This window comes from Mustela nivalis (genome assembly GCF_964662115.1).
Source record: "Mustela nivalis genome assembly, chromosome: 8".
Lineage (NCBI taxonomy): Eukaryota > Metazoa > Chordata > Mammalia > Carnivora > Mustelidae > Mustela > Mustela nivalis.
In genome coordinates this window covers 123,185,874-123,209,891 of record NC_139027.1, presented here as the reverse complement: position 1 = coordinate 123,209,891, position 24,018 = coordinate 123,185,874, and the positions used below count along the sequence as shown (strand labels likewise).

The window sequence follows — 24,018 nt, the reverse complement described above, 5'->3', positions numbered from 1 at the left end:
TGAGTGGGGCCCAGCCCTGGTGGAAACTCTCACACACGCACGGACATTCACGAGTGTTTCCAATGACTAAGGGCCACATGAAACCGTTGGCTGGACCCTTCCTGAAACCTGTCCCAGAATGGTTCGGCCTGCAGTGCTGCTCTGACCATCCTTAGCCCTACTCTCCCACTTCTCTGGGGGTGAGTCCCTTGCCTGCACCCAGGGAAGGACCCCGAGCTCCCCCTCTCCCTCAGCAGCAGGTAACACACAGGGCGTTCAGCATATGAGGCAGTTTATTGACGTTTACTTGCCCAAATGACTTTTCCTCACTGTTCTGGGGTTGAAAGAACTGGGGGAGGGGAGGTATACAGATGGAAGCCAAAAGGCACATACTGAATGCGCCAAGGTGGGCTGAAAAGGGGTTGGTCTGAGATGGACAAGGCCATTTCAGAGGCTAAGAGACTTTGGGCCCAAGCACATGTACTCACATAGCCAAATCCCTTCCATCTGCCAGAGAAGAACAAGGCACCACCCTGGCCAGCTTTCCCGTGGGTTCTCCCGCCAGCTTCGGACCCAGCTGTTGCACTGAAGGGACCTCCTACGTTACAGCAGCCATGGCATCTGGACCTGAACACACAGGGCAGGGCTGGCCTGGCTCCATCTGTACAGCAGGGACGAAGGTGGCTGACGAGCAGATCTGTGGTGCCCACGTCACCGGGGGAGGGTGGTGCTTGTCGGCATGAGATCACGACTCTGAAATGCAGCGTGAATCCACAAGTGGGGGGCTGAAAGCTGGGCACAGTGATTAAGTATGGAGCTGACCCAACGCTGAACAAACAGACTCCTTACATAGCCTCTGCTCACAGGGTGTTCTAGTCCCCTTAGCTCTACACTGTCACAGAAGCAGAAGGAAGAGGAAGTGGTGGGCTGCCCAGCTGGGACCCCTAGGGACTGTCACGACTGTCCAAATCTCTGTGGTCAGAGAGCGGCCCAGCCACTTCAGCCCTGACTCTGGGACTGAGGGAACAGGACGCTGAGTCCCAGGAGAACTGGCCCCAAAGGCCCCTGCCCCGCCCGCGGCTCTGCAGGCCTCCTCTTCTACCGCTTCTTCTTGGCCTCCTTCTTGGGCCTTTTGCTGGCAGAAAGAACAGCGGCCTTGGGTTTCCTTGTCACCTCCGCACTTCTGGGCTCAGAGGGCTCTGCCTCCTGTGTGGCGATAGAAAGGAGAGTCCTGTTTAGACGAGTCAGCCCGACACCAGCAAAAACGAGACTGTTGTCTGAAAGGGGCTTTGCAAACTAAAGCACAGGGCCCCAGAAACACCAGGAATGGGAACCGTCATTGCTGGGACGAGGAGCTTCAGGTGGATGGGGCTGGGGCTGCTGGGCAGGGGGGTGGTGGGAGAGGACCCCCTCCCATGAGCACGGCAATTCCAAATGAAGAATAAAGAAAGAGGCCCCAAAGGAGGAGGCAACCTTTGGAGCCTTGGAGACCAGAGGCAGGGGCGGGGGCCGGGGGGATTGAGGCACCTCCAAAGCCAGCCAAGTGACCTGTGGGCAACTCACTTCCCCTTCCTGCATCTTGGTCTACCCAGCTGTGAAATGGAAACCGTGATGCGTGCTATCAGACAGTGCCCAGCAGCCCAGGCGGCACCCAGTGTGCAAGTACCAGTCAGGGCACAGGCGAGGAGCCGGCCAGGCCCAGATCCACCGAGGCTTGCTCTCCCTCCAGCCTTACTGTCCTCTCCTCCCATTCAAGCCACAGCACACCAGGGCTGGAAGGGGTGGGGAGCACTGGCCTGCAGTGCTACACAGAGTTCTGTGGGGCCCAGCAGAGGCGCCCCGGGGGGGAGGGCAGAGAGCAGCCTGGGGGCAGAACTCCAGACTCTCCCTACAACCTGGGCAGCCCTGATTTTTCTGCCTGTCCCATTCCATGTAAGATTTGGTTTGTGCAGAGGCTTTGCTGCTTTAAAAACAGATGCAAAAGCACAGACCTAGCCCTGGCCTTCACGGCACAGTAAAGACCATGGACTCCGGGAAAGGGACTCAGCCTGCCACAGTCACAAAGGCTCATGTCAGAGAATAATCTGGACAGGACTCAGTCCTGTCAAGTGTTCCCTGCCCTCCGGGGGTAAGTGCCACTGTGCCTTGGTCAGGCAGGATATTAGTGTGGTGCGTCTGGCCTGGAGAACACTGACCACACCCCCGGGCCTCCTCTGGCCCCCAAGTGGACTTCACTTGGCCTACAGTGTTTATATTTAAAAACTTGAGCCAACTGGTAGATTTCCCATTCAATCCAGACTCCTAGCTTTTCTTGAAAATGTTAAAGGCCTGGCAATGGCAGCCCCTTTATTCAGGCGCCCACACTACACCCCCACCCCATGGCCCCAGCACTAGGATAAGGAAATGCTTCTCGGCACCTGTATTCTTTTATTTATTTATTTTTTTTTTTAAATATTTTTATTTATTTATTTGACAGAGAGAGGTCACAAGTAGGCAGAGAGGCAGGCAGAGAGAGAGAGGAGGAAGCAGGCTCCCTGCTGAGCAGAGAACCCGATGCGGGACTTGATCCCAGGACCCTGAGATCATGACCTGAGCCGAAGGCAGCGGCTTAACCCACTGAGCCACCCAGGCGCCCTGTATTCTTTTATTAAACATGGTAAAATAAAAAGCAGACAAAGAATACTAAGAAGGAGCACACTTCTGGAAGAGAACAGTATTTCCTCAGTTAAAGTGGCCGACTCCCAGCCTGCAGCTTGCTTCGCTCCCTGTCCTTCCCAGGGCTGGCTCCTCAAGCCCGCAGGCTGACAGCAGAGACGCGATCGTGGCTGAGGAGGGGCAGCCCACACCTCTGGGGGGCCTACTCCAGAGATGTGACAGCCCCCCTTGTCAGCCATCACTGCCTCCATTCCACCCTGCCAGCCTGCCCACTGAAACCTCAGAATGTAAAGGCCCAGCCCAGCCCCAGGTACCCACAGGTGATCTTCCCAAGATAACAAGGGGGCCAGCCCTCCCCAGCCAGGTCTCTGATGGCAGCACTGGGCTCCGTGGCCTGTCAACCTGGGCCGATACTTTAATGTAACTTGGCCAAAAAAAAAAAAAAAGTAATAAAGAAAGAAAAAAAAAAAAAGAAAAAGAAAAGAAGAAAGCTAGCCCATTAGAAAGCTAAACAAACAGAACCTCAGAGGAGCCAGCGTGTCAAGTGCACAGGCTGAGCACACCCCCCCACCTCCCCACCGCAGAGCACAGCAATAAGGCTACTGTTTAAGGCAAACCCCACAGGGTGCAGTCTTGGGAGACCTTGGGAACTGGAAACTGTCCCCAGGGCAGTGCCCATGAGGCCAGTGCAAACCGGCCAGTCCCTGAGTGCCGGAGACAAACAGGCCCCGAGGAGATGAATGGTTTCCGCGCAGGAACTTGCCAAGCATCTCCAGAGCTCCTGGCCCTCTAAATTCAAAGCTGAGTGCCCCTCCAGTTTCAGTGGGACTCAGTTTAGAAACCACAGAAACGGTGACACTAGCCTGCCAGCCCCAGGGCTTCCCTCATTCCACAGTCCCTCTCTTAGGTGCCTTATCCATCCTGACACCTCCCAACCCTCTCTCCTGAGCACAGGTTTTCCTGACCCAGCTATCCGTCAGACGACTGGAGTGGCACCCGCCCCCCCCACCGGGCACCTCCAATTCCACTGTCCCAGACCATCCGAAACCCCTTCTCCAGCAGACCAGGTCCTCCTCCCCACCAGTCTCTCCTCCCAATGGTCCAATCAGTCACCACGTCCTGGTGTTCAACCCCCTCCACCTCTTGACTTGGTCACACTCTCCAGCACCGAAGTCCCTACATCAATTCCTCCACTGCTAACGGACCTCCCTGCTCTGTGCCATGCCTCGTGCAGATCCCCCCCAACATTAAACCTTCCAGGGGTTTTCCATCTCCCACAGCCTCATGCCCGACACAAGGAATGGCATCTGAGCCCACATCTCCAGCATCTTCTGGCTCTTCTCCAGACCCCACACTGGGTCAGCTGCCAGGGTTTCTGCTGGTCACCTCTAACAAGAGAAGCACCCTTCTTAGCCACCCAGCAAACCCCTCCCTGTGGTTTGGCCCTGCTAAGAACGTACTCCTACTCACTGCCAGCCTTCCTTCTCTGGTCTCCACCTCCAGCAGGGGGCATATCCTTTTCCCCACCCCTACCCCTACCCCTGGTACCAAGTAACCACCCATGCCACATTACACATTACCAGTGACACATTCTCCTGCTGGTCTCCCCTACTAGCTTGTGAGCTCCCTGAGACAGCTTCAACTGTGAATGAATGAATGAATGAATGAATATGGAAGATCAGGCAAGAAGATCTCCCAGCTATCCGAACTTCACTCTGGTTTATCATCATGAAAATAGAACACTTAAGGGTGCCTGGCTGCTTCAGTCAATGGATAGTGCGACTTGGGATCTCAGGGTCATGAGTTCGAGCCCCATGCTGAGTGTAGAGATGACTTAAATAAAGAAATATTTACATACACACACACACACACACACACACACACACACATATATATACTTGGGACTAGGTCTCACTTTTCCCATGGGCACAGAGGACACTAGGAGATGTCAAACCCAATACATATTCCCTAAAGTATGGCACAGCCTCAAGTAACAAGAGCCACACCAGCTGTATTTACAACATGCCAGGCCCCAGGCGATGTGCTACGGACCCATTTTATTTTAGCCTCGCAAAGTGCCGTGCTGAGTCCCACCGGACAGACGAAAGAAGAAACACTTGGACAGATGATGTGACTTGCCGACACACAGGTGTCCGTCAGTGAGTGGCAGCGCCAGGACATGAACCTCTTAATGGTTATAGGGTAGAATAGAGTGTGTCCCAGGTATCCTAGGGAACTTAGGGCTGGAGACCAAGACCCCAAGTTCACTGAGCAATCCACCCTCTCTTTAGCAGCACCTGGAACCACAGGCCGTACAGATGACAGGAGAACAAGAACGGCCCATTCTAGATTCTGCCAATGGGTCCTTCGGACTGCTTGTTTGTGACCGCGGTTTCCACAGGAGTCAGGAGAGTGGGTTAGTGCTCCCCGCGCAGGGCTCTGTTTTTCACAGCTAAAGGCAGCTTTCCGTGGGTGTGTGTACATATTACAGTCATCGAGTCATCTGAGCGTATTATCTGTCTCCTCCTCACCCCAGACCTCCTCCTCCCTTCCCCACCTCAGTTTTTGGCATCATCACTCACCCAGTTACCGAAGCTAGAAACCTCCAAGTCGTTTCTGAGTTCTCACCATTCCCTCATGCCCCCACACCCAATGTGCCCCAGGTCCTGCGCATTCTACCCTCCAAGGGGTTCTCGACTCCACCCGGCCCCTCTGGATACACACTACTACGCCAGGCAAGACCCCATGGTCCCCCGCCTGCCCCCTTGCTGTGTCAGCCTCCCCAACATTCTCCTCACCATCTGTCCCACTGCTTTCAGTCTATTCTAAAACAACAGTCTTGACTGTGTCTATCTGCTGCTTTAAATGTGCTTCTGGATCCCCCTTTGTAGGAGACCAATTTCTACAAGCTTCCCTGTGGCCTCCAGTCTCCTGGCTCGCACCCCTTATGCAGCCCACCCTGTCCCACCAGGCTACCGGCCCGCTGGTATTGCCCATGTGCTTTGTTCCCTGTCCTGCTCTGCCGGGGTCCCCAGCCCTCCCACCTCTGTATGTGTACCCAGTGGAGGCAGTTTTGTGCCAGGCGCTACGGGGTAATGAAGACAACGCATGCTGAGCGATGTGCACCCAACATCCACTCACCAAGCGTCCATGACCCTAATAAGCCAGCCACTGTGAGCCCATTTTACAAGAAAGGAAACAGAGGCTCACTGAGTCTCAGTGACTGGTCCCTCAGGGCATAGCCGAGCTCCCCCTAAGCTACAGGGAAGCAAAAGTCGCCCTTATGCACATGATTCCGATGCAGGGGTCCTAGGCACGAAGGGCTACAGCTCCAAATCCTTAGCCAGCAAGAACGACTCTGAACAGTGGCTGACTTTAATTTCTCCTCAGATACATGCTGCCGGGAAGGCTAGGCGGACTCCCAAGCACTACAGCCCCACCTTCAAATCTGGGAACTCCATGCCTCCTCTGAAGCAAGTTTTAAGCTTCCTCAGCAATCATGCCATCTTCGGGAGTAAAAGAAACCCTCCCCCAGCAGGGGGTCGCTAGCTCTGCGGAGGCCCCAGTCCTCTGCGGACACAGGCTTCATCAATAATGAAGCAGATCCACAGCTGCTTACGAGGCCAGGAAATTGCTGCTGTTCATCAAATTCAAATAATCAAATCTGTGCCACAGTGCATCTGATCTCTTCCAGCAGGGTAAGCACTCGGAACTGTATGCCTTCCACTACACAGTCCAGCGTGGACTCAGTCTGATAAATCAGAACAAAGCAGCACTCCGTACAGACCAAAACCATTCTTTCCTCTCAAGCAGTCCAGGGAAAGAAACCCCGTGTGCTACGTGCGCGTATCCTCATGCACCTTCTCTCACTTGATCCCCAGGGACTCTGGGCTGGGAAAGCATGCCATCCCTCTATGGCTCAGGACACAGGCTTAGGGACGTGAAGGGAGGGCGGTGCTCAGACCATGTGTCCCCAGTGCTGATGCTCCTACTCCTCCGACTGCGCACTCTTGCCCCAGGCCCTATGCATGCTGGGGGCTGTGAAGACCTTGCAGCGGTCAGCCAGCAACCCTTGAGAGGAGGCTAGGACTAGCTGGAACCGGGGGTGGGCGAGAAGCCATCGTCGTGGGCTCAGCAAGGCGAACGAAGACACGAAGACACAGTGTCCAGAATGCGTGTGCCAGGCCAGGAGAACCGTGATTACAGAGAACGGCCTTGGGGCTTATTCCAGACACAATTCAGCATGACTGCAGGCCCTTCCCACTGGCTGGTCTGTGGCTCTTTGTGTGCCTGGCCGTCTCTCCAAAGAGACGGTATACATCCCGAAACCATGTTTATACCGTCACCCTGCCCACCACACAGCAATCTCTCCAGAAGGGCTCATTAAGTAAAAAACACCCTGCTGCCCAGCTCAGCAGCAAACTGCTCCCAAGCTGAAAAATATACAGGGCAGAAAAAGCAAAGTTAGTTCTCAGAGCCTGTCTCCTAAGGTGTTGAGAGTAGGTATAATATACACTTGCCCGAGTTAATTATTTCCTCTGGCAGCCTCAGACAGAACTTTCCAACAGGGTCCTGAAATTCTAGGCCGCTGCTGGGAAGGCTCCATCTTTTTCAAGGCTCTAAAACGTGCAGAGCTTTCTAAGCCTATGTGGGCACCACACTGAAAGCTACCACTCTTGCTATTCTGGTGAGTTCTCCACTGGATCACAACGCTGAGCATCAGTTGTCTCTGTCTGCCCAACCCCCTTTCCATGGGGGCTTGGCTCCTTCTTGATCCCATGTGGTTCTAGGGAGGACTCTCAGTCCCTGTGGTTACAGGCGTGGCCAGTTAAATGTGGCCTGGCCAGAAATGGTACCCACTGCCCCTTCCCACCTCTGGGGCAAGGTACAAGCATGTGGCCAAGCCAGAGCCGAGTAGAGACCTTCCATGAAACCTGGAAAGTGAGCATCAGCAGAGAGGTGGCTTCTCTTGCTTGTAATCACAAGCAGTAAGGATGTAGACAGAGGTTGCTGCAGCCACCTTCTGGACACATGGCAAAGGCCTCCGAATGAAGCTGACACTCACAGGAAAGCCAGGAGACAGAGACAGAGCCCTGAAGACCTTTTACGCCTCAGAGCTCAGCTGCGCCTTGAAATTCCCAGTTCTAAGAACCAATAGTTTCCAGAGAAACTGCTGGAGGTGTTTTGCAACTTTCAACCGAGTCCCGGTTGCTGCAAGAAGAGACTGCGGCAGGCCAAACAGAGACAGCAGAGTGCAAGCAAAGGTACCAGCCTCGGGGCTGGCAGCGAGGGAGACGGGCCACACACACGTGAAGAGATGGAAACTATCAGCACCCAAACTCCGCCAGGTGAACCACTGCTACCTGTGTCCTGAGGCGCTGAACTAGAAGTCAACACCCACTTGCGTCATCTCTGTGGGAACAGGAACAGACGTGAGCTCTCCTCGAACGATGTCGTTTTCTGGGAGACCGAAGGCCCCTCTGCCAACTGCTCTGCCCTGTCTTCAGACAGAGCCACAGAAAGGAGACCCCAGCTTTGTCTGCACAACACTCCTGCTCCTTTGGGACACGGCCTGCCCCCTCCCACCACACAAGCCCTAGCTTCCCCAAGCTGGGTCTGCTACAATTCCTTCCCTGGGGATTGTGGAACTGAGACCAAGCAAGAAGGTAGCCTCCAGATGCTGCAGCTGAAGGACATACACTCTAGAAGCTGTTAGCGGCCATGTTTCATGCCACTGCAGGGATGGCGAGCAGAGGAAGCCGAGCCCTGGTGAGAGAAGTGAAAGGGACGGACGGGACGGGGAGACCGAGGGGCTGCAGATGGTGAGTGACAGGGTCCTGGTTCCCACCCCTTCCAGACGCTCAGCTGCATCCCTGCTCTGGGACAGCACCTGCATCTTTTAGGTATAGCCACACTGCACAGAAACTGCTTCAAGCAGGTCAGGAAGGCCCCAAGTTCAGGCCTTTTCTGAATCTTCATTTCCCTTGAAAAGCCCAGCAACCCACTCTTAGGATTTCAAATAGTAAGACCATGTGGATGAAATACTCCCCAGGTCTCTATGCCCAACTTCTCACTGGCTCTTTCTTTCCCACTTGGGTGTCTTGCTATTATTTCAAACCTAACACATGTAGAACTGACTGCCTCCTACCTTCCCAAAATTTGTCGGTGCTTAAGGGAAACAGTATAAAGACTAGATCAGTGGCTGCGTAATAGAACCCCCTGGGCACTTCAAGTAAATACTAATGTGGGCTACAGTGAACAACAGAATCAGAATCTCTATGGGTACAGCCCAGGCCTTTGAAAACCCCCCAGGCAGGTGCGGACAGATGGAGAATGGTGGACCAGCCCAAGAATTCCCCAGGCCCTCACTCACAGCAGACATCAATAATCAATTACTTCACCTGGGGCCTAGAAGCAGGCCCAGAATCCATGCACTATGGCCACCACACAATCCATCAGACTTGGCATGAGAGAGGACATCTGTGTGCCCTCCTGGACTGGACAGAAATGGTGTAAGGATCTATTACATTTTAGAATCCAGCCTACGAGAAAATGCCTGGATTAAGTATGGCCCAAGCCTCAATCAGGCTCACACAAATGTTTGTTTTCTCAGGTCTTGGTTTAATTAGGTGTCGATGAGAACACGTTCTCATTTGGCTTAGGGCTGGAAGGACTTCAGTTCTGATTTTGCAAATTGGTTCTTGCTCCCCCTAGGAAAAGAAGGGGGTGGGGTGGGAAGCATTTGTATGTGTTCCCTTTTTCTTCTCTGATTACCCCCAAAAGAGCTTTCAAATAATCTGCTAAGTATTGAAGTACTGAAGTCATAAACGAGTTGCAAAAAAATCAGCTTACTGGAACAACAGGAAAGACATTCTTCTGCTTTTCAAAGGCTTTCCCATCATCTAGAGCCAAAAATATTATCTTCTGACCCAAAAAGCCACTAATAAACCTTGTTTCTATAGGCCAAACAAGAGGGATGATTTTGCCCTAAGCAAAACGACAAAGAGACTAAGACTGTTCTCCAGGTCCTCCCACCCCGACCTCTACCCTCTCCCCCCTCCTGGCACCCTCCACTTTCCTCCTACGATTGGGCTGCCAGGGTCCCCACCACCTATGACCACAGGCACCCTTCCTCCTTACGAGCTCCCTGGCCCCAAAATCCCCTTCTTTTCTCCATCCCCATCCAAATTCCAAATCCCAGCTAGCAGCAGGCTCAACCTTGGAGCACAGTCTCGGCATTCACCCTCTCTTTGAAAGACTGTGCACAGAATACTGTGTTCCTTTCCATCTAGTTGGGAGTGTGGGGAGTAAGAGAAGGCTGCCTTCTGGGGGCACACCAAGGAAAGCTGGCAGCAGAACCCTGGTATAATAAATAGAATCCATTTGTTGGCCTGATGCACCAATAAAAAATTGAATTACCAGTACTGTATTTTTTTTGTTACTGATCCATTGAAAAGCTTAAAAAAAAAAAAGCTAAAAACAGTAAGCTTTAGTCATGAAGACAATTCACTTATGTGAGCCTTATTCCCCTAAACTGCGAGATAAATTAAAATGAGATGGTATGTACTATATTTATATTTCAAAAGACAAGGCTGTTGTCCCAAATTAAGCTCTAAATGGCAGAGTGGGGAGTCGGGGGAGCAGGCATACGGCTGAGCCCTTTGTCAACTCCCTGCCTCCACAGGCCTCAACCCACTATGCCACTAAGGACGTCAAACAGATGAGTAAAATGCACCCTCCTTTCCTTGTTTGCTAAACTGACCCCAGTCTCTGTGGCCAGCCTGGAAGGGTTAAGAACACTACAGGAGGTAAGGAGCAGCTCTCCAAAAGGCCACACACCTCTGACTCCACATCCCTGCCTAGAAAATAAAAACATTCATCACCTCTGTCCCTCAGGACTCTTAGCAGGCTTCATCAGTGGCCAATGACAGTAAAAATGTTTGTTATTTATAATACCCAATAGCATGCCGTGTCTGTGAGGAGAGAGCCCCAGAGCGCGGGGATTACGTTTTTAGAGCATGATACAATTGTGAGTGGAAAAACTCCAATCGTGACCTCCTTCTCAAAATACCAGAGTAAGAAACAGAGATGGACAGAACCCTCGGAGGCCATGAGTCCATCCAAGTTCACCAAGACTTCCCGTACCCTCAGTGGCTGTGCCTTCCCCACCCACTGCCCCCTAAATGCTGGAGGTCCTCAGGGTCGCAGTCCGGGTCCTCTGCTCATCTCAGCCCATGTTCTCACCCCCAGAGACCTCGTCCTCATCTAACTTCAACATCTCAGCGCCCACATGTTGATCAGCATTCAGCCCAGACCCTTCTCCTGCTAGAGACCTGTGGATCCAACTGCTTACTTGCCAGAGCTGCCTGGATACCTTAAAGGCACCTGTTTGAACCTGAACTCAGCACATTTCTTCCCCAACCCCACCCCCAAGCTGCTCCTTCGCCAGGGCTCCCTTCTGCAACAGTAATGGCCATGATCCTCCCAGCTACATGAGCAGATTTCTGGGACACAGTCATCTCCATGAAAAATGGATCTCCAGAAGATACTATATGTTTTTAAGTGAAAAAAGAAACAATGTGAAACTGTATTTAGTGGGTGCCATCTTTTATGTATCAAAGAGGAGAATATTTATATATACATACACACACACACACACACACACATATATATGTATGTATAGCTATACCTCACACATATATGGATTTGCTTATGTTTTTTGTTTTTGTTTAGTTTATTTACTTGACACAGAGAGAGACAGCACAAGGAGGGGGAGAAGCAGATGGACAGGGAGAAGCAGGCTCTCCGCAAAGCAGGGAGACCGATGTGGGGCTCAATCCCAGGACCCTGGGATCATGACCTGAGCCGAAGGCAGATGCTTAACCCACCGAGCCACCCAGGTGCCTCTGCTTGTGTTTTCAAAAAGAAACAAAAGAAGAATAAATCAAAATAATAAAAAGTATTACCTATGGAGGAGGAAAGGGAAGAGAGTGGAGAATACCTAGGTGAAAGGAGACTTCTGGTTCTGAAGACGACCATATCTTGTGTCATTTTGACTTTGGGAAAAATATTGTACATAAACATTTTATATTATGTTTAAATTAAATTAAAACGGGGGGGAAAGTCCCTAAAATTTCAAAACAAGTTAAAGCAAACTAGCCTAACTGCGTTTCACAATGGGAGTATAACTAAAAGAAGAGGAGAATTACTAAACTCAGTACTCTGACCATACGTCCCTACTGGGATATATTCTAAAGCCAGAAAGAACCACAAAGAAATCCTATACTTCATTCTGAGTCTTACTGTTAGTAGTAAAAAAACAATGTAGTTATTTTTAAATGATAAAAAATACATTATAAGTGTGCGGAATAGAGTCAACATCAAAAAAATCCTGCTTTCTTTAGAAAAGCCTATTTGCAAGGCCAGCCCCTGGCTGGCACCTGGGAAATCAGATTTTGGGTGGTTCCCACAATTCCCAGAACTGATTAAGAGTGACTCACTGTACCTAAACCAAACAATATGCTTTATGCCGAATACCTGCTTTCCTTCGGGAAGTCTCGAATTCTGGTCCATGAGCAGAGGGTGCTTATGTGACCTGTTCCCAAGAGAAGTCCTAGGCAATGAGTTTCAAATGAACTTCCCTGGTAAGAATATTCACACGTGGTAAGGCTCCCCATGAAGCCATGTGAGCATAAAAAATACCTAAAAACTTATCCAATATATAAAAATATATGTTCAAGGAGCATCTCAGTGGCTCAGTTGGTTAAGCGTCTTCCTCTTGGTTTCTGCTCAGGTCACGATCTCAGGGGGGTGAGATGGAGCCCTGCATCATGCTCTGTTCACCATGGATTCTGCTTAAGACTCTTTCTCCCTCTCCCCCTCCCTCTCATCTCTCTCTCAAATAAACAAATCTTAAAAAAAAAAAAAAGAAAGAAAGAAAGAAAAAGAAAAAAAGATGTAGGGACGCCTGGGTGGCTCAGTTGGTTAAGCAGCTGCCTTCGGCTCAGGTCATGATCCCGGCGTCCTGGGATTGAGTCCCACATCGGGCTCCTTGCTCCGCGGGGAGCCTGCTTCTCCCTCTGACTCTGCCTGCCACTCTGTCTGCCTGTGCTCACTCTTGCTCTCTCTCTCTCTCTCTCTGACAAAATAAATAAATAAAATCTTTAAAAAAAAAAAAAGAAAAAAGATGTAAATATAAATATAATGTTCAAAATGATGTGAAAAATTAAAGCTTCATTGGCTGAGACTGGAGGGTGCTAGAGTCCAAACTTGTTGTTCTGAAAATTAATAAAAGGAAAGAACCAAGCACTTATCTAGATTTTACTACAAAGCGCATTTCAGAATAACTATATAGGCAATGAGGAAAAGGTCTTCTCCATGGAAGAATTCCAGCTAATAAATGCAGAGGGAAATAATGGAGCTCAGCAATGGATACTGCAAACACTTTAGGTGCAAGACTGGTGGGGATTTTTTAATAGAGGGATCAGCTACCACCACCTGAACCCACTGACCAATCCCGGAATCTCTAAGTGTGTGACAAGCAGACACCATATGCTCATTGATGACACGTATCAGGAGTCCACAGTGCCAGCTACGAGGTGTTCTCACCAAATAGCCTGATCTGAGTTGACTCGAGCGTCTAGATTGAACTTCCTATTAATAGGAAATACAGGGAACAGAGAAACAGGTTAAATGACACCACACAGAGGCAATCAGCTAAATCCTGGATGCAGATACTATAGATGACAATGACCTGCTTTCTCCAACAAATCAGTGTCATGAGAAAAGGGAGCGTGGAGGAGAAAGGGTGCTGGAAGGAGGGAGTATGCTACAGAATAAAGAAACCTACAGAATAAAGTCAATACAACAAAAAGCCAATCTGATCCTGTCAGTGTCTTACCTAAAACCCTCTGGGCCCGGCCTGCACCTCTCACTCATGTCCCTCTGTGCTCTGGCCACAGTCATCCTCATTCAGTGACTTGAACTAGAGCCCTTGCAAAGGTAGTTCCTCTGTCCCAGAGTAAGACCAGATCCTACCCCTTGACAGGCACCATCACAGTGCCCTGGGCTTCTCACGGAAACATGCATATTTCTTTCCTATCTGCCCTTCTCTCAAGGACTAGAAGCTGCATGATGAAAGACTCTACGTCTTGCTACAGACGGACATGTAATAGGCAGTAAATAAAAATCTGCTTAACGTGTGAACCAACGAAGTACTGGTCACGTGCTTCAATGCCACTAGGCGGGAATCTGGCATAGTCCCAACTGGTTTTCTTTGCCACGGTATCTGTTTTTAGCACCTAGAACCCAGTATGATGGTAGAGGCTCGCAGGGAAGGACTCACCGTCTCGTGGGACTTGGGAACAGGTACAATGATGGCCAGCACACAGATGAGCTGGAAGATGGCCCCCAGGAACAGTCCGTACCGTAGCAGGTTCTCCAGGAATGTGGGCTCGGGCACCTCAGGAGGTGAGAAGTCCAGGTCGGAGGCCATGGCCCGGGCCACCTGCTGCCTGTGGTCTCCTCTGATTCAACACTCTCCAGAGCCAACTTCTAAACACAAAGGTTAAGTGTCATGTTTCTACAACTGACTTTTATTTAAATGGTTCCACTTGCCCAAACACACCCATACTTCCAAGGATATATAAAGCAATCACAGTGAGACGTTAACAGTACTTATCTAAGTGGAAGACGTATAATCAGTCATTGGACTATACTCTCAACTTTTCTGAATATTTGAAATTTCTCCAAATACAGAGTTAGGGAAAATGAGTAAAGGCAAACACTTTGACAAAAATCTCTAATCAACATACACTTGAAGGCCTGCTACAGGTCAGATTTTGCTCATTTATTCACTTATTTATCCAGCTATTCATTCAGCAAATACCTGCTGAACACCGAGCACGTAAGAAGAGAAAAAGAGACCAAGCTCTGCTCTCCTGGGGCCTACATCTCAGGGCAGAGGCCAACAACACATTCAGACGTGCTGTGCCAGCCGGTGACAACGGTTTTGAACAAAACTGACAAAGGGCACTGTTTTACTTTGTGCAGGGTGACAGACAGGAGGGACTCTCTGCAGAGATGGGGACTGACGGCAGAGATATGAAGTGTGAGAATGAGCCACTGGAACATCTGAGAGAGGCACATCCAGGCAGAGAGAAAAGCAAGTGTAGAGGCCCCGGGGCAGGGCAATGAGGTCAAAGTGGCCAGAGAAGAGTGCTCAAGAAGGCAAGAAGATCAGGGAGAAGTGTGGGCTGGCCCACTAGGACCATGACATTTCTGGACTGACTGAAGTCACCACGGGTTTGGGGCAGAGAAGTGACATTATCTGACTTACATTTTAAATGGGGGGGACAGGGAGTGCAGAGTAGACACAAGGAGGCCGGTAAGGAGGCCACTGCCAGTAAACCCAAAGAAGCAATGCTGGGGACATAAATGACAGGGGCAGTGGTGGCCAGTGGTGGCAGGTCCAGCTTCACCCAGCCTCTCCTTTCACCAGGGCTCCCACTCCTAGTACTCTGATTGAGCCCAAACAGCTGCCTAAAGTTCTCCAAGAGCACGGGCTCTTTTGAAATCCTGGGCCTCTGCCCAGGCTCACACTCTGCCAAGAATGTCCTTTTCCATTCTGACTGCTTGGTGAAGCCCCCACTCTACCTCCAAGGCTGAGCTCAAGCGTCACCTCCCCAGCACACCTTCCTTATTGCTGTCTCCCACCCTGGTATGACTGAACCGCCTCCCCTCTACCACGGCACCCACAAGTGACTTTCTTCTGCCCACCGCCACGAGAAAGGGGCAAACTGATTTTTGGAACCAGGCCCACCTGACTCCAAAGCCCTCTGTATTTTCAGAGGTCTGTGCCACACTGCAGTTTCCTGCTAAATCTGAGCTGTCCAATATGGCAGCCATGAGCCACCTGTGGTTATCGAGATTTGCAATACAGCTGGTCCGAACTGAGAGGGCTGTCCAGTTAAATACATACTCAAGTTAGGAAATGGCAGGAACATCAAAATATAAAAGATCTCATTAAGGGTGTTTTTATATCGATTACATGTTGAAATGATATACTGGATTAAGCTGTTATTAATTTCACCTGATCTTTAAAAAAATAACAAAACTGGAGGATTTACTTTCTGATTTCAAAACTTACTAGGAAACCTACAGTAATCAAAACAGTGTGGTACTGGGATAAGGATATAGACTAATGGAATAGAGAGCTCAGAAATAAATCCTCACATATGTAGTGGACTGATTTTCAAACAAGAGTGCACGCATCATTCAATGGGGAAGACAGGTTTTCAGCACATGCTGCTGGGAAAACTGCACATCTACCTGCAAAATAATGCCGCTGGAATCTTATACCATATACAAAAGTGAACTCAAAAGTGAATCAAAGATCTAAACTTAAGAGCCCAACTATAAAACTCCTAGAAGACAACATCGGGGAAAATCTTCATGAGATTGGATTTGGCAATGATTTCTGAGATGTGACACCAAAAGCAAAGGCCACAAAATAAGAAATAAGTTGGACATCATCATGATGAATTTAAAAACTGGTACATCAAAAGACATTATCAAGAGGGGAAAAAAACAAACTGGAAAACAGTGGTTGTTTCTCAAGAAGTTAAACATAGAATTACCATATGATCTGGCAACTGCACTCCTAAGTATGTACCCCAAATAACTAAAAGCAAAGGCTTGAACAGATACTTGTACTTCAGTGTTCACAGGAGCACTTACAACAGCCAAAAGATGGCAACAACCAAGAACCCATCAACAGATGAACAGATCAACAAAATGGGGTGCACACGTACAAAGAAATACTATTCAGCTATTAAAAGGAGTGAAATTCTGACACCTGCTACAACATGGATAGATCTCGAAGACATGATGCTAGAAATAAGCCAGACACGGAGGGGCAAACGTTGTATGCTACCACTTGTAAGCAGGACCTAGAATAGGCAAATTCTCAGAGCCAGAAACCAGAGGCTGGTGGGGAGGGGAACGGGGACTTAGTGTTCAATGGGGACAGAGTTTCCGTTGGGGATGCTGAAAGACTTCCGGAGCTAGAGAGTACTGATGGTTAGACATCACTGTGAATGCCACTGAACTATACACTTAAAAAATGGTTAAAATGAAAGGGGAAAAAAATGGTTACAATGGTAAATTTTATGTTATGTATATTTTACAATTTTAAAAATTTACCTTTTTCATTTTACTTTTGAAATGCAGCTACTAGAAAAGAGAAGATTACACACGTGGCCTGCATTGTATTCCTATGGCATAGCCTTGGGCTAAAGAGAAAGTTCTAAGACCTTCCTCCACCGTAGAAGTTTCACTGCTTTGCACCGTCAGGGAAGTGACTAAAGGGTAACAAAACTGCCTTCCCGGTAAACAGAGTGGGACTTTTGCAAAGGGTACTGTGTCCCTTTTGACCTGGACACTTGGGAAGATTACACGCCCGTGCCAACAGGGTGGCCACTTTCACACTACTTCAGCTTTCTCTGGGAGCCACCTTCAAAGCCTGCGGCCCCTTTTGGAAAAAAAAAAAAAGGCCTCAGAGCTGGCAGATCTTTACCCTCCCAGGAAGGATCTGACTTCTGGAAAGAACCCAACATCCTCTGAATCCAAGTATGGTGAATCAGGTGGGGCCTCGAGCTCAGGAATACCATTTTTGGTCAAATACAAGGTATGACGAGGCTCAGACCCAGGCAGATTGTTTGGGGTGGCTCATGAACTGGCCCCGAAGTGAATTCCAGGGCGGCTACAGGAACAGCTTCTCCAGAGGACACACGCTGTCCTGCCAGGGCACCAGCATGTGAACACAAAGGTAGAAGCAAGCGCTCTCATTTCTTCACTGGGGCGGCTCACAAAGAATACATCGTTATTTATTTTTTAATTTTTGCTAAAGATTTTATTCATTTATTTGAGAGAGAGAGAGCGTGAGCAGGGGAAGGAGCAGAGGGGGAGGGACAAGCAGACTCCATGCTGAGTGCTGAGCCAACACAGGGCTCGACTCACACCCCCGAGATCACTACCTGAGCCGAAATCAAGAATCAGAGGCTTAACCAACTGAGCCACCCGGGTGCCCCTAAATTATACATCTTTAAAAATGCCCTTGGGGACACCTGGGTGGCTCAGTCTGTTAAGCGTCTGCCATTGGCTCCGCTTATGATCCCAGAGTCCTGGGATGGAGTCCTACATCAGGCTCCTTGCTCAGCGGGGAGCCTGCTTCTCCCTCTGCCTGCTGTTCCCCCACTTGTGCTCTCTCTCTCTCTGACAAATAAATAAATAAATAAATAAAATCTTTTTTTAAAAAAATGCCCTTGGTCCCAAGCTTTATGCTTAAGGCTGTGACAAGCTTACTAAACTTATCAGTACTTAGATTAACTAATATTACCAACAGCAACACTGTTATGAATGCCTGGAATACGACAAAAAGAAGGGGCCTGAGGGTAGGGGCAAAACGCCTGACTCTATCAGCCATAAGCTATACTTTGAGCGCATCTCTTGACCTCCTGGAGACTTGATGCTCTCATGAGCCAAACAACAATAACATTTATTCAAAGCTATAATGCATATAGGCTTTTTTTTTTTAATGGCAATAAGACCATATATAACAAGAGCCATAAAAGTGATTATATCCTTTGACTGAATAACTCACTTCCTAGAATTTACAGTAAGGAAACAATTCAAAGCAAGAAAAAAGGCTTCAGGTACAAAAAAGTTCACGGCAGGGCTATTCACGACACTGAAAAACAGGAAGCAACTAAAGTATCCAACAATAAAGAGGCAGTTAACCCAATTATGGCCCCTCATGGCATATTGCCCCTTCACTAAGATGGCAAATACAAACAACGCACGCACATCAGGTCAGCAGAAAGTCTGTGCAAAATAACATTCGCTGAAAAGAGGCAGCAATTATACGAGCACTGTGACTGCAAACACATATAAACTGATTTCATTGGCCAAAGAGCCAAACAGGCTATGAAGATGTGAATCGTCACCGTTCAAGCAAGGACTCCCATATTGGATGGCCCAGGTGTAACAGGAGGATAGTTGTGAGAAGGTTCTGGAAAACCCAAAATGCTCTGCACAGATTGTATATGCCTTACAACTCTCACCTACTTTTCTCTGCACCCCTGAGCTTGACTTCCCAGCCCTCCTGCCGTTTCTGGGTCTTCAGCTTCTGAGTACAGAAGTCACAGGAATCCTAGTCGTCCTTCAGATCTTAGGTGGGAGGCGGCTGCCCTCAAGACTCCCTGGGCCAGGCTGTCTCCCCTCATGCCTTGCCATGGCTGCAGCAGTAGAACAAGCGAATCGTTTGCCAGAAGCGCACCACACCCCACAGTGAGCATCTCATTCACTTTACAACCACCTGGGGAGGCGGGTGTTGCTAATGAGGACAAGGACACTGAGGCTTGGAGAGGTTACCTGGCCTGCCCAGGGACCACGTGGCCGATGAGTGGTAAAGACAGGCTTCAAACTAGTGGGCTCCTCCAGAGCCTGAGCTCTTCCCCACTTGGTCAGTGGTTTTCAAATAGCAGGCTGTGACCCATCAGTGAGCCACTGAAACCACTTGGGGGGCTGCAAGAGGCTCTTTTTTCCTTTTAACTTCATTAGCCAGCACTTGATTTAATTAAATAAATGACAATAGAAAATAGGACATTAGTGGGGCGCCTGGGTGGCTCAGTCAGTTGAGTGTCCGACTCTTGATTTCAGCTCAGGTTGTGAGCTCAGGGAAAAGAGATGGAGCCCCTCGATGGGCTCTGGGCTCCCTCTCTCTGCCCCTGCCCTCCCCTCCAACATTTGTTCATGCTGACTCTCTGCATCTCTCTTAAAAAAGAGGGAAGGGAAGGGAAAAGGAAGGGAAGAAAAACATCACATTAGTAAGGGTCAGTATTGTATTCGGAAGCCTTTTTTCAGTTACATCCATTTACATCCAAATATATGTGTTCTGGGCCAAAATTCAAAACATATTTCCTATTATTTGAGAAATCAGGAGTCTGGAGTCTAATGTTTTTTACTTGCTTCAATACTAAGGTCCTGGACAGCAGAGCTCCTGGGCCCACCCTGAGTTTGTTCCAGGGCCTGACTCAAATATTTGGTGAATGATGAAGCCTACGCCTGTTTCCCACCTGCAAAGCAAGAGCAGATGCATCAACCAACTGCCTCGTTTAACAATGAGGGGTAGAAGTGGAGAAGCACAGGGCTTGCTTAGGCTTTCCCTGTGAGTCAGGGCAGAGCTGACTATCCCGATGTCTCTAGCCCTGCGGGGAGCCAGACTTGCTTTAAAAGCAGAGGTTTGTATACGTTGGGGAAACCTCATACCCTTACCAGAATTTAATAAAAAAAACACTTACTCATCTATTACCAAACATGACAAATAATTTCATAAGGTTACTAAGACCCTAGGCTCATCCCTGAAATGCCAGCCTCTAGTGGTCCGAGACACTCATTCATCAGACAGAGTAACTGAGCACCAACTGTGTGTCAAGCATCCCTCTAACTGCCCCCCCAATCTTCATTCAAATGGAGGCACTCACACACACATATGCACGGAAGATAATATCTGAGCTGAGTATTATGAGGAACTATAAAGAGGGAGTGTGATTTTATGTGAGGAAGTGAGGGGAGGGCCTCTCTGAAAAGGTGACCCAGGGAGACAAAGTGAAAGCACAGGAACATCATTTAAATATCAGCTGGAGTACCCCAGCTTGGAGGACCAGCGGGGAGGCAGGAATGAGCCTTATGATCAAGAAGAACAAGAAGAGTGAGCCAGCTGGGTAAGGCCAGTAGGCCATTATAAGGCCTCTGGCTTCTCCCCCGAGTAAAAGGGAGCCAATGCAGGGCACTTATCAAAGAAGATGGCAGGATCTGCCTCATTTTAAAACGGTCCCTTCGGGACACCTGGGTGGCTCAGTCGTTAAGGGTCTGCCTTAGGCTCAACTCATGATCCCAGGGTCCTCCAATCGAGTCCCACATCCGGCTTCTTGCTCAGTGGGCACTCTTCTTCTCCCTGTCCCTGCTGCTCCCCGCTTGTGCTAGCTCGCTCATGCTCTCTCTAATAAATGAATAAAATCTTTAAAAAAATAAAACAGTCCCTCTGGCTGCCCCTGTGTTGAGAACAGACTGCAGGGGGCAAGACTGGGAACGCAGAGACCAGTCAGGAGGGTGCTGAAACAGGCAAAAAGACATGCCGGCACCAGGGTGGCAGCAGTGGGGATGATAAGTTCTGGGGTTATGGATATATTTTGCAGAGAAGGCCAATGGCATCACTGAGATGAAATCTGAAAGAAAGAAGTTAAAAATAGGGGAGCCTGAGTGGCTCAGTGGGTTAAAGCCTCTGCCTTCAGCTCAGGTCGTGGTCCCAGGGTCCTGAGATCAAGCCCCATATCAGGCTCTCGGCTCAGTGGGGAGCCTGCTTCCCCCTCTCTCTCTCTGCCTACTTGTGATCTCTGTCAAATAAATAAATAAATAAAATCTTAATAAAAAAAAAAAGTTCAAAATAATCCCTGAAGTGCAACTTCCCTGTATGATACTGTAACGGTGAATAACAAGACATTAAGGATTTGTCAAAACCCACAGAACTTTACAGCACAAGAGTAAACTTTAATGTATACAAATATTTTTTAAAAGATCATTTAGGAGGTCAGGGTATCCCAGGATACAGGGATCCCAGGTAACACAGAATGTGACATTCTTTTTTTTTTTTTTTTAAACATATATTATTAGCCCCAGGTGTACAGGTCAGAATGTGACATTCTGAATCTAAATGTATTACAAATGTATTAAACAACACACTGAAAGGGCAGGGGGAATCAGGTACAGACCTCAGTAATTTTGGCAATGAGGGGAGTCTGTAGGACTAAAGGTAAAAGGAACTACCACGTGTATTCTCTAGTTGATAAAGTTACTTCCCACAGGCAGCAGAGGTCAACAATTCTGAAACTACTATATATGTATACTGAAACTGAACAACTGAGTAAATGGATGGTAGATGGTGGGAGCTAGATTAGTCACAGATGGAGTGGGAGGTTACAGATCAGCCAGAGGCAGCGAGAATGGTCCATGTGGAATGATGAGAGTTGCAAATATGAACTCATATTTAGCTTAATATAGATACAGGTGGCTACACAAAGAAATATTTATAGATACGTATATAAATACAGGTTAGTATACACACATCTGTAGCTTGTACTGAGGGTCTAGAAGCATGGGCATCCCAGTAGCAACGATTGCATCTAACAACCAAGTCTTGGCATTTATTCTCCAATAAAAGGAAGCAAGGCTGCTTGGAGGTTTTTGTTTTTTTTTTTTCTTTTAAAGATTTTATTTATTTATTTGACGGACAGAGATCACAAGTAGACAGAAAAGCAGGCAGAGAGAGAGGGGGAAGCTCGCTCCCCGCCGAGCAGAGAGCCCGCCACAGGGCTCGATCCCAGAACCCCGGGATCATGACCTGAGCGGAAGGCAGAGGCTTTAACCTGCTGAGCCACCCAGGCGCCCCTGGAGAAATGTTTAACTCTAGGACTGAGAAACGAAACATACAAGATGAGCCTGGAACATAAAGTTTAAAAAAAAAAAAAAAATGGGACACCTGGGTGGCTTAGTGGGTAAGTCGCTGCCTTCAGCTCAGGTCATGATCTCAGGGTGGCTCAGGTCATGATCTCAGGATCCTGGCATTGAGCCCCACGTCAGGCTCTCTGCTCAGCAGGGAGCCTGCTTCCCTCTCTCATGTTCTGTCTGTGCTCTCCCTCTCTTTCTCTCAAATAAATAAAATCTTTAAAAAAAAAAAAAAAAAAAAACCACCACCACATTCTCTGGGGCATGCCAAAGGGACAGAGGAATGCCCAATGGCCAAAGCTGGCACATTTTGAGCAATAATATATAGTATTACTGGATTATAACCAAAGTATAAAGATAAATATCTGAGCCATACTGATATAAATAACTGAATAGGTAAATAAATAAACAGGGGAGCGTTGACAAATCTCTCCATAATTTATGTAGATACTCTGCCTTTAAATGTGAAGCATGATTCCACACTCTTAAGTGTGGGCTGTAATGACTCTATTCCATGACTACAATATGGAAAAGGGGAGTAAGGGAAGTAATTTTACAGTGGAAAAACTTGACTACTTCAAGCTAGTGATCCAACAAGTTAACATCAAGTGACAACTTATATTGATAGTATGTACCCTGGATGCGATGTGATGAGAATGGACCTTACTCTGGTTTTCCTCCCCAAAACCCCTCTTACCTAATCAGGCGAAGAAAAAAAAATTAGACAAATCTCAACTGAGGATCATTTTACAAAGTTATCTGATCAGTAATACTCAAACTGTCAAGCTGCTCTCACAAGGAAAGTCTAGGAAACTCTCAGGGCCAAAGAGGAACCTAAGGAGACATAAGGACTAAAAGTAATACAGTATCCAGGATAGGATACTGGAACACAAAAATGACACTGGGGGAAACTGAACCAAATGCGAATAAATCATGGACTTTAGCTAACATTAACTTATCAATATTGGTTCACTATGCTAAACACGCATTGTGCACCTAACTAGGCGCTTCGCATTCACCATCTCATTCAATCTCAGATTAAATGGCCTATGCACCCATTTTACAGAGGAGGAAACTGAGAACCGGGCAGGCAACCAGAGATGGCCCACGACTACCCAGCACTATAAGGCCCACTCTGGAGTCCCAACTCCAACCAGAATGACCTAACGCTCCGCGGGTGGAGGAAAGGCCAGGTCCGGGCAGGGTTCAGGCCCAAGCTCCAAACGAACGCACGAGGCGGCACCCGGCGAGGCCCTCCACGTCCAAGGGCCTCAAATTCCCCTCTGCCAGTAACTTCCTGACAAGCGCCCCGGGAAGTTATTGTCGTCCGGTGCAGGGCGTCCCGGGGGCCAGCGGGCAGCGCCGCCGGAACGAGCCCGGCCGGCGCCCGAGCCCAACCCCCTCTCCGTTCCCACAGCCCGGACCACTCCGCTCCGCCCCGAAGCCCGAGCCCGGCCGCCGCGCCGCCGCACTCACCTCCCGCGCCGCCGGGCCGCTCCCCCGGAAGTGGTTCCCTGCCGCGGATCCCGGAAGTGACGCACTAAGCAGCCCGCGGGCTCCGCTCCTCCCGCGTTGCCAGGGTTCCGGCCTTTGTCCCAACTCTGTGGGTTTGAGCAGGAGGGGGAGCCCTGGAGAAGCGGGATACAGACCTCCCCGGATTCCTTAAGCCCTTTTGTCTCAACACATTTCAGCAGTGGTTCATAGACCTCTATAGGCGCTTTAATTCTATGCTAGACGCTGAGCTAGGAACTTACAAAGAGGGGAGAGGAACAAGAATTCTTAGCATTCAAACAAGAGCTCATTATTATAATTCGTTTAAAC

At 48.9% G+C, this 24,018-nt stretch overlaps 1 protein-coding gene across 2 annotated transcripts; it reads right to left on the bottom strand.

The window, feature by feature from the left end:
• Positions 1-254: 254 nt before the first annotated feature.
• On the bottom strand, positions 255-23,780 carry MANBAL (mannosidase beta like). Of its 2 annotated transcripts, none has more exons than XM_082746303.1 (3): positions 23,674-23,780; positions 13,979-14,187; positions 255-1,185 (listed from the first exon to the last, which is right to left on the bottom strand). In XM_082746303.1, exons 2-3 carry the CDS (start codon positions 14,126-14,128, stop codon positions 1,078-1,080), a joined length of 258 nt encoding a protein of 85 aa, XP_082602429.1. In that variant the 5' UTR covers positions 14,129-14,187; positions 23,674-23,780; the 3' UTR covers positions 255-1,077. The 2 variants fall into 2 exon arrangements, with proteins under 2 accessions (XP_082602429.1, XP_082602430.1); XM_082746304.1 differs by having other exon boundaries at positions 13,979-14,184; positions 23,674-23,733.
• Positions 23,781-24,018: the final 238 nt, after the last annotated feature.